Source organism: Podarcis bocagei (assembly GCF_964188305.1).
Source record: "Podarcis bocagei genome assembly, chromosome: 5".
In the NCBI taxonomy this organism is placed as follows: Eukaryota; Metazoa; Chordata; class Lepidosauria; order Squamata; family Lacertidae; genus Podarcis; species Podarcis bocagei.
In genome coordinates this window covers 45524113-45537648 of record NC_138129.1, presented here as the reverse complement: position 1 = coordinate 45537648, position 13536 = coordinate 45524113, and the positions used below count along the sequence as shown (strand labels likewise).

At 48.4% G+C, this 13536-nt stretch overlaps 1 protein-coding gene across 1 annotated transcript; it reads left to right on the top strand.

Annotated features, from left to right (window-relative positions):
• Positions 1 to 506: 506 nt before the first annotated feature.
• BYSL (bystin like) lies at positions 507 to 11377 on the top strand. The gene is made up of 7 exons (XM_081195855.1): positions 507 to 848; positions 3465 to 3627; positions 5660 to 5798; positions 6218 to 6351; positions 8030 to 8190; positions 8970 to 9072; positions 9538 to 11377. Exons 1-7 carry the CDS (start codon positions 566 to 568, stop codon positions 9884 to 9886), a joined length of 1332 nt encoding a protein of 443 aa, XP_081051981.1. The 5' UTR covers positions 507 to 565; the 3' UTR covers positions 9887 to 11377.
• Positions 11378 to 13536: the final 2159 nt, after the last annotated feature.

Here is a 13536-nt window from a genome sequence, read left to right as displayed (position 1 = left end):
GACTAACACAATTTATTTATTTGTTTTTTTTAAAAAAAAATATTTGTATATTAAATAATTCTTGGCTTGCAAAAGTATGTGCAATGTCTCTCTTTTCAAGTTACATTTTCTACAGATCAGTTTCATTTGTTGAGACCTTAGGGTTACATTAGGAAGAAAAGGGGGAAAGAGGTGGGGGGCATGATGAGTAGGGTCGGGGTCGGGTGGCAATGCTTCTATTCTACTTAATGTATGTGTGGGGTTTTGTGTCAGCGTCGCTTGTGCTATTTACTATTCGCTTGTGTTCCAACCCCAACCTCTCTCACCACCAGAGAAGACTAACACAATTTATTTGACCGCCAGCTTTCTCCATAAGCAGTGAGGCTTACTATGCCTCAATAGCTGGGGATGCCACAAGAATCTCTGCTGTAGAGTTCAACGGGAGCCCGGAAACCACCTATCCGGGCAATGACGCGTCTCTCTGAATTCATACCTCTGTAGTTGAAAAGGGTTCTCCACGAGCGCGCATGCGCTTTGCAACGGCTCCTCCTCACACGTGTGCCGGCTCTTCAGCTCGGGGGGCACCATGCCGAAAGTGAAGCGCTCGAGGGGCTCCGGCGGGGCGGCGAAGGCGGCGTCCGTTCCGCTGGCCGAGCAGATCCTCCAGGGCGACTCCGTGAAGCCCGTGACGAGGGTGAAGCGCCGGGGCAAAGCGGGGAAGCATGGCGGCGAGGACGAGGACGAGTACGTGGACGAGAAGCTCTCCCGGAGGATCCTGGAACAGGCTCGGATCCAGCAAGAGGAGCTGGAGGCCGAGCACGGCGCCGCGGGCGGAGGCGAGCCCGAGAAGGCGAAGACCACCGTCCTGGGTGAGCGTCCCGTGGGCTCGCCGGGGTCTCTTCTTCGCCACGAGGAGGCTGGGCCGCAGCTCGGGGGGGGGGGCGGCACTTGCTTTACTTGACTCCAACCCCCTGCACCTTCAGGTGGGGCTGGGAAGGACCCCTCTCTGAGCGCCAGCCTCCTCCTCCCTGCTTGGTTCCCTCCAGGTGTCGCTGGGCTGCAACATCTGTTCTTGCTATGCTATCCCTGAAGGAGCGTCTCCACCCCCATCGTTCAGCCCGGACCCTGAGGTCCTCCTCCGAGGGTCTTCTGCTGAGGTTGCAGGGAACCAGGCAAAGGGTCTTCTCCGTAGTGGCGCCCGCCCTGTAGAACGCCCTCCTGCCAGATGTCAAGGAAATAAACAACTACAGTCATACCTCGGGTTACAGACGCTTCAGGTTGCGTTTTTTCAGGTTACGGACTGCCGAAACTCAGAAGTACAGGAATGGGTTACTTCTGGGTTTCGGTACACACACATGCACAGAAGCGCTAAATTGCGCTTTGTGCATACGCAGAAGCACCGAATCGCAACCCGCAGGTGTGCTGCTGCGGGTTGCAAACGTGCATCCCTCATGGATCACATTTGCAACCCGAGCGTCCACTGTATCTGACTTATAGAAGACATCTGAATGCAGCCCTGTTTAGGGAAGTTTTTAATGTCTGGTGTTTTATTGTATTTTTAATATTTTATTTGAAGCTGCCCAGAGTGGCTGGGGAAACCTAGCCAGATGGGCGGGATTTAAATAATAAATTATTATTATTATTAATAAATTATTATTATTATTATTATTATTATTATTATTATTATTATTATTATTATTACTATTACTATATTTTATCATAGATGGGGCTGGTGGAAGTTGTAGCTTATAAAGCTCTGGGAGGCCTGTAGACAAACCCAATAGGCAGTGCTTAGTGGCCAGAAAATGCTAACCCACTTGGTTGGGGGGAGGAACAGAAAAAAGTGACGAGAGAATGGGAAACAGATAATTTTTGGAATAGAGTTGGATATTGGTTTGAGGTTTACCCTCCAGAGCAGGAGAAAACGAACTTGCTCCATCTTCCATGTGACAGCCCTTTAGATATTTGAAGTACAGTGGCACCCCGCAAGACGAACGCCTCGCGAGACGAAAAACTCGCAAAACGAAAGGTTTTTTCGTTTTCGAGTTGCCTCGCAAGACGAATTTCCCTATGGGCTTGCTTCGCAAAACGAAGCTTGCCCCGGGGACAGCGGGTCTTCTCTTTTGAAGCAAGGGGCTGCAGGGAGAAGTGATCTTCTCCCCGCAGCCCCAGGTCCGGGGACAGCGGGAAGCGCTTCCCGCTGCCCCCGGACCTCTTTTGAAGCAAGAGGCTGCGGGGAGATCGCTTCTCCCCACCACCCCTTGCTTCAAAAGAGGTCCGGGGACAGCGGGAAGCGCTTCCCGCTGCCCCCGGACCTCTTTTGAAGCAAGGGGCTGCGGGGAGATCGCTTCTCCCCACCACCCCTTGCTTCAAAAGAGGTCCGGGGACAGCGGGAAGCGCTTCCCGCTGCCCCCGGACCTCTTTTGAAGCAAGGGGCTGCGGGGAGATCGCTTCTCCCCACCGCCCCTTGCTTCAAAAGAGGTCCGGGGACAGCGGCAAGCGCTTCCTGCTGCCCCCGGACCTCTTTTGAAGCAAGGGGCTGCGGGGAGATCGCTTCTCCCGGTGCTCCGAAGCCGGGCGGGGGGGAGGGAACACCTGCCCGTACCGCCCGGCTTCGGAACGCTGCTCCAAAGCGGGGCGGGGGGGCGGGAACACCTGCCCCAGCCGCCCCGCTTCGGAACGCTGCTCCGAAGCGGGGGGGGGGGCGGGAACACCTGCCCCAGCCGCCCCGCTTCGGAACGCTGCTCCGAAGCGGGGCGGGGGGGCGGGAACACCTTCTGAAGGCGGGCGGGGGGCGAAAGTCTTTGTCCCCCCTGCCTGCCTTCCCAGGGGCTTTTAAATCGCCCCGGACAGCGGAGAAGCCCTCCGCTGTCCCGGGGCGATTTTAAAATGCCGCCCGCCAGCATTTTAAGATCGCCCGGACAGCGGAGAAGTCCTCCGCTGTCCCGGGGTTTTTTAAAATGCTGGGGGTGGGAAGAAAAGCCCTTGTCCCCCCCCCCCAGCCTTCAGAAGAGGTCCGGGGACAGACTGTCCCCGGACCTGGTCTGAAGGCGGTTTCCCTAGGAACGCATTAATTGATTTTCAATGCATTCCTATGGGAAACCGTGCATCGCAAGACGAAAAACTCACAAGACGAAGAGACTTGCGGAACGAATTAATTTCGTCTTGCGAGGCACCACTGTAGGAGCATTTCACACTTCAGTGCTTTGTTGCAGCTTCCACGTGTTATAGTTATAATTCTTTTTTGTTAAGTTTCCGAGAAAGAAAAAGCTGCATAGGAAGCTGTATTGTACTAAGTCAGACCATTGTTCCATCTTGCTCAGTATTTTCGACAGCAATTGGCAGTGGCTTTCTAGGGGTTCTGACAGGGCACATTCCCAGCCTTATTTAGTGATGCCAAATATCAAACCAGGGCAGACGCTCTACCACTAAGCCAGGATTTGTTTATTCTGATAACAAAGCTGTATTTGTTCTACTCTTTCCAGGACCTGCCTCAAAGGACAGAGATTCAGATACAGATGATGATGAGTGGCCAACACTGGAGCAAGCTGCAGCCCTGGGGAAGGGAGAGTATTGTGATGAGGTAACTGTGAATCCAGAGGATGAAAAAGCCATTGAGATGTTCATGAACAAGAATCCGCCACTGAGGTAAACGCTGGAGTGCTCAAATCCTGGCAGTTGCTTAGACTTTATTTTTTATGTTGCAGTATTTATAGATTGCTTAGTGGTAAAAAGTTAGACATGGAAAGCAAGTTGACAAACAAAAATATAAATCATATCAGCAGATACACACACATACACACACATTATACATGTCAACTTTACATGTCTGGGTAGGCTTCCCTAAACATAAATGTTTTTAGCAGGTGCTAAAACACTGTACAGAGAAGGTACTCGCTTAATGTCAACGGGCAGGGAGTTCCATAGTGTAAGGAACCAAACTTTCAGTACGGAAATACCTACAAGCACAGAATGGACATTGTGTGGGACTTGTAAAAGTGCCTGGGTGAGCATATGTGGAGTAAAGCTGTTAATGTTTTTGCCTCTGTGAGTGAATTGAGCTTGAATTAGGCTATGTTGTTGGACAGCCATCTCGTAGGGAAGATGTATGTATACTCTTTCCCTTACCACCCTGTCCATTCTCATTTATGCAGTTTTTAAGAATGTGTAATGTCCTACTTCTTCTAAGACAGTTATCCAATGTAAAATTAATTGTGAGCCATTTCCTTTCTGGAAGGGGATTAAGGCTCGTTGAACTGTGTACAGGACTGTAAAACTATTTGAAATTGTTAGGCTTCTAGGTGACTAAGTTATCTTTGCTATATGGTTTTACCTCCACCCCCACCCTGAGTTTCATCACTTCAATGAGCCCTGGGTGCAAGTGCCTATTTTGTATTGGTTATACTTGAGAGGTTTATGAGTGAAGAAAGAAAATATGAGAGAGTTTCACAGTGGTTGTTTTCCTTCCTTATGATCATTTGTGGTGTTTTATGTGCCTGTGGTACATGCAGATAGTCCATGAGTGGAGAAACTTTGACTCTCCAGAAGTTGCTGTACTGCAGTTTCCATCAGCCCCAGAAAGCATGGCCAATGGCCAGGGATGATGGGAGTTGTAGTTCAGCAACATCTGGAGGGGCAAAGGTTGCCCACCTCTGATAGAGTTCCACGTAAGCTGGTAGTCTCTGTACACACAACAGATCTTGGTGCTGCTTTCTGAAGCCACTGACATCCCAGCAACAACTGCAGTCTTATGTAGGAGAATTAAAACTTGTTGTCAAGCTGTGTACAGTAAAAATATTTGAATTTTTTAGGCCCCCAGGTGACTAGGTACCTTGTGTTTTTCTTTATTGGACTATCTGCAAATTTTTGCTAAAGTATGCGGAGAAGGGAACAATTGAGTAGAAACCATTTAGTATTACAGTAATACTTTTATGTGTGAACTGACCCTTAACGGAATATCTCATCTAAGAATTCTGGCACTGCTTTGCTTATGGAACCGGCATGATTTCCTCAGATTCTCAGCAATAAGTAAAGCAAGCTAGCACCCAAGTATACTTTTCAATTCTGTTCTTGTTTTTGTTTTAACCAGCAGATGGTGCTTTAGTTATTATTTTAGGCATGCCGTCTTTGATACTGCACGGGTAGCAGGAAGCACAATTTTCAGCCCATTCTGTTTGGCATGCCCAGTAATGACCAAGTTTCCTTTCTCCAAGATTGGAATGCAGAGCAGGAACCTATGGCCCTCATATGACTTACCCACGTTAGAATTTCTTCATGCAAAATAGATTTGGGCTGACACCTCTCTTTTGGCATCATGTTATTTTTGTGAACTGAAATTTTAATTTAACCTTTAAAACTTTTGAGAGCTGCCCGTTCTTTTTGCCAATATCTTCATTGAGCTAGAACCCCAAGATACTGTTCCTCAGCAGATGCCTGTTGCCACCTTCAGTCTTATTTGTATTGCACATCAGCCTTTTTCACTGAACAGTACCAGATGGCAGACAGTTCACTTAGCAAAGGTGGGTAGCCATGTGAGCAAGGGATATCACATGTGGAAACTTCATCTCCCCTGTTAAACGCTAGGCTGGGAATCAATCTTATTGTTGCCTCTGCTGCTTTGATTTGCCAGTGAGCTTTCTAAGTTCCCTGATCCATATTGTTTCCTCTGGATACCCATTAGGCGCACCTTGGCAGACATTATCATGGAGAAGATCACTGAGAAGCAGACAGAGGTGGAAACTGTGATGTCCGAAATATCTGGTCGGCCCATGCCACAGCTTAATCCCCGTGTCCTGGAAGTCTACAAGGGTGTCAAAGAAGTAAGAGTAATGCTACTTCTGTGCAAATAGGTGTGTGTAATTCTGCACACATCAGGTTGGACTTAGTTCAGCTGCTGCAGCATTTAGAAATCTTAGTTTTGGGCAACTCTTTGCTTGCTCTGATTCACCACCCATAGCATGATTGGTGTGGGTGGGGAACAGCTAATGGCTGTGTTTCCATGCTGGCACTATAGGTTAAGATGATGCATTATACATATGAATATTAACTAGAATTTGTTTCCATGCTGATAGACTGGTACAGATTTTGCTAGTATGTGGAAAAATAAGAATATCCTATCTGAATGCTTCTTAAAATACATTCACTGAAGATCTCTTAAACAATGGGTATAAACCCTGGAATAAAGTAGCCTTGTCTGCCTGTCCGTGTTAAATTCACCCCCCCCCCATTTCTTTTTCAGGTGCTGTCAAAATATAGGAGTGGGAAACTGCCTAAAGCATTCAAGATCATCCCAGCCTTGTCCAACTGGGAGCAGATCCTCTATATCACAGAGCCTGAAACGTGGACAGCAGCTGCCATGTACCAGGCAACAAGGTAGGATTCCATCTGTGACACTGCAGGGAATAATGTGTTGTCTTGAAGGTTTCATCCTGCCCCATCCCATGAGCTGCCACAATTCCTTTGATTCTTGCTTTTTGCTCTGATCATCCTGCAGTAGGTCGAATAGCCAAAATACAGCACTATGCAGCAGATGAGTCCTTATGTTCAATGACATACAGAAATGAAAATCCTTGTTTAATAATACTGATACTTATTTCTGCAATATCACTGTCCTACACATGGGGAAAGTAAATGTGTGGATTGATTACAGAGCAATTCGTGTTTATATTTCCAATAGCTCCTTTTCTTTCATTTGGGGATCGTAGCACTACACTGCACTTTTTAATGCATGCACATGCACATCACCCTGTGCTTAAGTTTGCTGCTTTTCAGAAGTGGGAACCCCCCCCCTCAAATTCCTGGGCACAAGATCAGATTCTGCCCCCTGTCCCACTCCCCAGTGTGTGGGCAGTCAGGTTGCTTTGATCTCACCACCAGCACACCTCCTCCCAACTACTCCTGCCCAGTATTGCAGTGCATGAGGCTCCTCTTGTAAAAAGAAACCTGTTATTTGACAAAGCGTATCCAAGCAGAAACAAAGAGAATATGCAATGTCTGATTAAAAAATGACCTTTCTATCTATGGCAGCGTTTGAATGACCCTTGTCTAAACAAACTGTTAAGAAACTAGCAAAATGGTACGAATTGTTGTAAGAAAGTATTAGAAAGTACAGAAAGAGTAAGGTAATAATGATAAGTACATTCATCACCAGAAAGGTTATATGCATCTGGAAAAGATAGGAAGTCTATTCTATGTTAGCAAAAAGATAGGAAAAAAGAGATTGCATAAATTTAATTTAAATTTGATTTTTGTAAACATATATAAGATTATTAGTACATGATTGTTTTCATCTTGGTATATTGTGTATGTTATCTATGAATTTCAATAAAGTATTTAAAATGGGGGGGAGAGACCTTCCTAGCACCATGTCTTTGAGCCAGGAGGACCTGAAACAGCGCATTAGCACCCAGAGTTCTTGAGATACAGCACAGTGGGCCCTGGGAGGAAGCCACAAGTGTAAATGCATCTGATGCTTGTTCCGTGTTCTCTCGGAGAGAGAGCTTTGGTTCCTCTTCCTCTTTGGTGATACACAGTGCAGTGTGCAGCTCTGGCGAAAGACACAGGCCATTCCTAAAACGAATCTCCTCTTACACATAAACCATTAGGAATTGGTTTGGTGGTGTGTGGCTAGTTGCCTGACTCTGATATATCTTGCATGGACATCTCTTTTATTTTTTATGAGAACAAAATAATTTAAGGATCTGGCTTTTTGTGTGTGCTGCTGTCCTTGTTTCGGATTTATTTTTATTTTATACCGTTGTAATTTGCCACTTTATTTGGTAAAGAGGAACCAAAACTGTGAAGGGTTAGGTTGAAAAGGCAGCATAGAAATGTGTAGATAAATAAAAATGATTCCGCAGCCTCAAAAGCTTGAAGTGTAAAGTCAAGATGGGGGGTGGCGGCAAGGTGGAATGCTGCAGTAATACATGTATTGCATAGTGCAAACACAAGGAGGGAAGTTGACCAGTTCTCCAACTATCCTAACTCAGGTTGCTTCTCTTTTTCTCCATTTCCACCCTCTCTCCCCAAATGCCTTTGTTCCTTTCCCTAGGATCTTTTCCTCTAACCTCAAAGAGAGGATGGCCCAGAGGTTCTACAATCTGGTGCTTCTGCCGCGAGTCAGAGATGACATTGCTGAATATAAGCGCCTCAACTTCCATCTTTACATGGCGTTGAAGAAGGCCTTGTTCAAACCTGGAGCCTGGTTCAAAGGTGAGTGGAAAGTTGACCTTGGAGGACGAATACATGGAAATGAGGTTTATCCAGGGGTTCATATATTTCCCTATAATAACACAAGAGCCTGCTGGATCAGGCCAACGACCCATCTGGTCCAGCATCCTGTTCTCACAGTGGCTACCCAGAGGCCTGAAAGAAACGCTCAAGCAGAATCTCAACACAAGAGCCCTCTCCCCTCCTGTGGTTTCCAGAAACTGACATGTGGAAGCTTTGCTGCCTCTGGAATACAATTCACGGTAGTTGAAAATTATCAAAATATGCACTTGATAAATATGCATTTATCACATTTATCACATATTTTGTGAGGGTTTGTTTTTCAACAACAAAACCCCAAATACAGAATGGAATTATGAGGGAAATCATTACCAACCTGACACAGAGTGGAAACAAAGAAAATTGCTCATTCCTGCTGCTCAGTCCTGTCCCCATCCCCCCAAGTTGGCAGTTTTCTCTTTGACAGGCTCCAGTCCCAGATGTAAGACTGGAGAGGAGGAAAGCCTCAAGGGGAAGCTGCTTCTGGGTTTGGTGAATTATTCTTAACCTTGATTTTATTGATAAATAATACTGAACTGTGCAGAGGTGTTGCTAGTGTGGTATGTGTGTGTTGCATATTCTTGCACCAGCCTTCTAGATGCGAAAGAACTGCATGATTCCCCCCCTTAAAAAAATAGTTTTAGCCTTTGATGAAACACTTTCTGTGTCTTTATAAGAGATGACTATATGATGCTCCTTTCTCTCCCCCATCATCTCCCCAGGGATCCTTCTCCCCATATGTGAGTCAGGAACATGCACACTTCGAGAAGCCATCATCGTGGGCAGCATCCTCACCAAGTGTTCCATCCCTGTCCTTCACTCCGGGTAAGAAGAGTTAGGCTAATTTCGAGGTGGAAGGGAAATTGCACTAATGATAACAATAATGAATAATTTTATTATTTATACCCTGCCCATCTGGCTGTGTTTCCCCAGCCACTCTGGAATGGTAGGACTGGATAGACTTTCCTGCCTTTTCTCCCATGCATCTCTCTCACCCCCTGGGGGGGTCAGAAACACCTGCGCTGTCTTGGGGAAAGTCTTTCTAAGCCTGTATGGGCTTCCCCATTACAGATTGTATTCTGAAGCCACGCTTGTAGCTGGGCTGAGGGTCTGCAGTGTGACTATCAAAGGAACCTCCCAGAGAGTACTTAACTAAACTATGGCAATTTCCTTGTGTCACTTTTTCTCTTCCCTTGGCTTTCATGAATGGAGGGTCATCCATTGATGTGGACCTGCAACAAAGCCTCATTTGCTCCTCCCTCCTTTTCTTCCCCTCCTCCACCCCCACAGGGCTGCTATGCTAAAGATTGCTGAGATGGAGTACAGTGGCGCCAATAGCATCTTTCTCCGCCTGCTCATTGACAAGAAGTACGCCTTGCCTTTCCGCGTGGTGGATGCCCTGGTCTTTCACTTCCTCGCCTTCCGGACGGACCGACGCACCCTGCCTGTCCTCTGGCACCAGTGCCTCCTGACCTTTGCCCAGCGATACAAAGAGGACCTGTCCTCAGAGCAGAAAGAAGCTCTCTTAGAGCTGCTCAAGTTTCACAGCCACCCCCAGATATCTCCAGAGATCCGCAGGGAGCTGGTAAACTCCAAGTGCCGGGATGTGGAGGGGATGCAGCCAGTGGCAATGGAGTGAACGGAGGATGGGAAGGGGGACTCCACAGATTGTGATCAGAACTTCTGAGTCAAAGGCAGCTGCTGGTTTGAACTTGAAGCTACAGCACGCTGTCGAACAAATAGGGTTTGTACCCTCACTGCTGTGATCCACAGAAGCCTTATTTATGCAGGGTTGAAAGTATTTGTAAGCCCTCTGCCCCCTTTTGACTCAACATGCATTCATGGTGATTAGAAACCAGCATCCCTCCCGTGAGGAATGGGTCCCCCTTTTTGCGATAGAGCTGCTGTTAAAGGGCTGCAGTGACTACTTGCCCCTTTTGAGGTCCTGGTGGATGCAAGTTGCTGATCAACAGCAGGGAGATAAACTGTTGAGCTGCAGATTAGTAAGGGAGGAAAGAGCATCTACCAACTGCAGGGGGTTGCAATTGCTCTGTAGGATCTGGCCACCAATGGAAATATTGGTAGTCAAGAATATTACCCTTTTACAGGAGGGGGGACCAGACTGGTGGCCCCTGACCTGTATCCAGCCTTTCTGGCCTATTTGGCTCAGAGGTGGCGTCTGGCATGTTGCTGCTGGTCTCGCAGGGGCTGTTGGGTTGACCGTTGCACTTCTGTGATGAATGTGGCCTGCTTTGCTTTTGAGGTTGACACAGCCCAAGCACCACACATTGTGCCTGAGAGCCATAAACTCCCAAACTGGCCGTCCACTTGCCTTTCCTGGTTGTCAGTTGGGGAAAACTGCATTGGGTTGGGAAGCCTCTGGCCCTTCAGAATCTGTAGGAATCCCCACATACCATTTGCTCCAGCCAACGTTGCAAATTGCCGTGTATGGTGGGAGCTGTAGTCAAGCTGTAGTCAAGCTACATCTAGAAGGCCATAGGCTCCCCAACCTTGAGCTAGGCCTAAGCTGTTTCTCTGAACAAGTCTTTGGAAAACCATCTTACACCCAGCTCAGCACAACTTGCCTGAGGCTTGTATGCTGCCTCTGAGCTGGGCTGTCTCCAGCACTGGAATAGAGAGATGCTCCAGGGATGTGATGATACGAAGTCACCTCAGGCGTTGGGGTTGGGCTGCTCAACCCCCACATAGCTAGACTGGCTGAAGAAGACTTGGACCCCTGGAATAAGTTAGCCATTGCCAAATGAGATGCACCGAGTCCCTGCTGCCCCATCCTCAGTTAATTTGATGCTCTTCCTATTGTTTTCCCATATAAGCAGCAGCCATCATGTATGTCATCAGGTTACTGCAGCTGAGCACCCCATATTCTTGTCTCTTTCCCTGTCCCCTCTAGGTAGATGTTCATAGCTAAATCTGCCAGCTGGGTATTTATACATTTGAAGGTTAGATTTTTGGCTTTCTGGGTTTATAAGGCTATTTATAGTACAACTCTAAAAATAAAGGCATGCTAGAGCTTGGTTAATGCCCATACTGCTGGTATATAAAGCCAAATGAGGTGCATAAGTTTGAAATTGCACGTAATGCCCAGAATAAATATCTGAGTAACCAGCAACCTTTTTTCAGAAAAGTTATTAATTAAATTTGTATATTGTCCTTCATCCAAAGAGCACAGGCCAGTTCACAACAGAAAATACACAATGAGAACACAAAATACATAATAAAACAAAAGCAGGCCAATAATCCTGCTCTCACAAACACATTTAAAAGGTCATGGAATGCTAATCAGACAAAGGCCTGTTTATAGAGAAAGGTTTTGATCTGGCACCTAAAAATATGTAATGAAGACAGCAGATGAACCTCCATGGGGACAGCATTCCACAAATGGGGAGCCACCACAGAAAAGGCCTGTTTTTGTACTGCCACCTTCTGAACCTTTCATGGAGGGGAAACATGAAGGGCCTCAGATGATGATCCCAAGAGTCCCAGGTTGGTTCATGTGGGGAGAGGCAGTCCTTGAGGTATTGCAATCCTGAGCTTCTTTTAAGGCGCTATATGTCGGGACGTGGGTGGCACTGTGGGTAAAACCTCAGCGCCTAGGGCTTGCCGATCGCATGGTCGGCGGTTCGAATCCCCGCGGCGGGGTGAGCTCCCATCTTTCGGTCCCAGCTCCTGCCCACCTAGCAGTTCGAAAGCACCCCTAAGTGCAAGTAGATAAATAGGTACCGCTCCGGCGGGAAGATAAATGGCGTTTCCATGTGCTGCGCTGGCTCGACAGAGCAGCTTTGTCACGCTGGCCACGTGACCCGGAAGTGTCTCCGGACAGCGCTGCCCCCCGGCCTCTTAAGTGAGATGGGCTCACAACCCTAGAGTCGGACACGATTGGCCCGTACGGGCAGGGGTACCTTTACCTTTACCTATGTCAAAACCAGCACTTTGAATTGGGCCCAGAAATTAATTGGCAGCCAGTGGTCTGGCCAGGATTGGTGTAATATGCTCAATACACATATTGCTGTGATAGAACATATGTGTAAAGAGCCCTGGATGTTCCAGTATAGAATACATATAGAGCATACATGGCTCTTCAACCACATCTCCAGGTGCAAGGGGTTTGCATGTTGCATTTTTGCCTGTTCAAGGTGAAGGATCTCCACTGGAGGCTTGCGGCTCAAAGCTCTTGCCTATTCCTTCCTCTGTGGGAGGAGAGAAGTGCCTCTTCAAAAGATGTTTTCTTCCTGCACTATTAAATGCAATTGCTTCCCAGTTAACCAAGGGCACCTTGTTAAGTGATCAAAAGCTTCTTAAATGCACCAACCACATTTGGTGACTAAAGATTGTGGCTCTAGTCTTTTACAACTTGTGTGTGCCCACCCCACCCACCACTTTCCGGTAAATTGGACCATATTTCAAGTTGCAGCAATATTTAGGTTTTCGTGCTGCTGAATTCGAGGCGTCCCCTGAGAACTAGAAACAGCTGTGAACAATCACTTGTGGTGCTTTAACAAGCCTGTTCCCATAATGGCTTCTTTCCACGGAATATTTTCCCTGGCTTCCCTCTATTAGCAGCATGGGAACGGCAATCTTTTCCCAGCTTGATAGCTAGGCAGTGGGGGAAAGTGGGCACAGCTCTCTGGGGACTTGCCAGGACACTGGGGGAGTGAATGAAGGCTCTCTGCTGCCCTCTGGCTGCCCATCCTTGCTCTAGATCAGTGTTTCCCAACCGGTGTTCCGCGGCACACTAGTGTGCCGCGGAACGTTGCCTTGTGTTCCGTGGGAGGGAGGCGGGCGAGTCGGGCGGCGAGAGGCGGGGCGGCGGCGGCGAGCACACACGGGGTGGCGAGCTCCCTCCCTCCCACATCCCATCGCCGCTCGCTTCGGCCGGCCTACTGGAGGAAGGCGTGAAAACCTCGCGCATGCGCAGGCCTTCCGCCTGCGACAGCCCAGTAGGCCGGCCGAAGCAAGCGGCGATGGGATGTGGGAGCTCGCTCGCTCGCCGCCCCGCATGTGCTCACCGCCGACTCGCCCACCTCCCACGGCACACCAGCCTACCTCCGTGGGAGGGAGGCGGGCGAGTCGGGCGGCGAGAGGCGGGGCGGCGGCGGCGAGGAGAGGCCGCCCAGCGCGGGGCTCTCGTCGTCTGCCTGCCTGGCTGCCTGCGAGCTCAGCGGGCAGCGCTTCCGTCCACAGCGCCCGCCTCGCGGCTCTCATTCCCTGCCCCTGCCAAAGCTCACCCAGCCAAGCCGCGCTCTCCTTCCTGCCTCGCTTTGCTGCCTC

Bases quoted from the DNA above. Each gene is read 5' to 3' on its own strand.
- BYSL (XM_081195855.1), top strand. From the start codon at position 566: ATGCCGAAAGTGAAGCGCTCGAGGGGCTCCGGCGGGGCGGCGAAGGCG. The intron at 3,628-5,659 runs GTAAACGCTGGA...GATACCCATTAG, and splicing joins AACAAGAATCCGCCACTGAG to GCGCACCTTGGCAGACATTA. The intron at 8,191-8,969 runs GTGAGTGGAAAG...TCATCTCCCCAG, and splicing joins ACCTGGAGCCTGGTTCAAAG to GGATCCTTCTCCCCATATGT.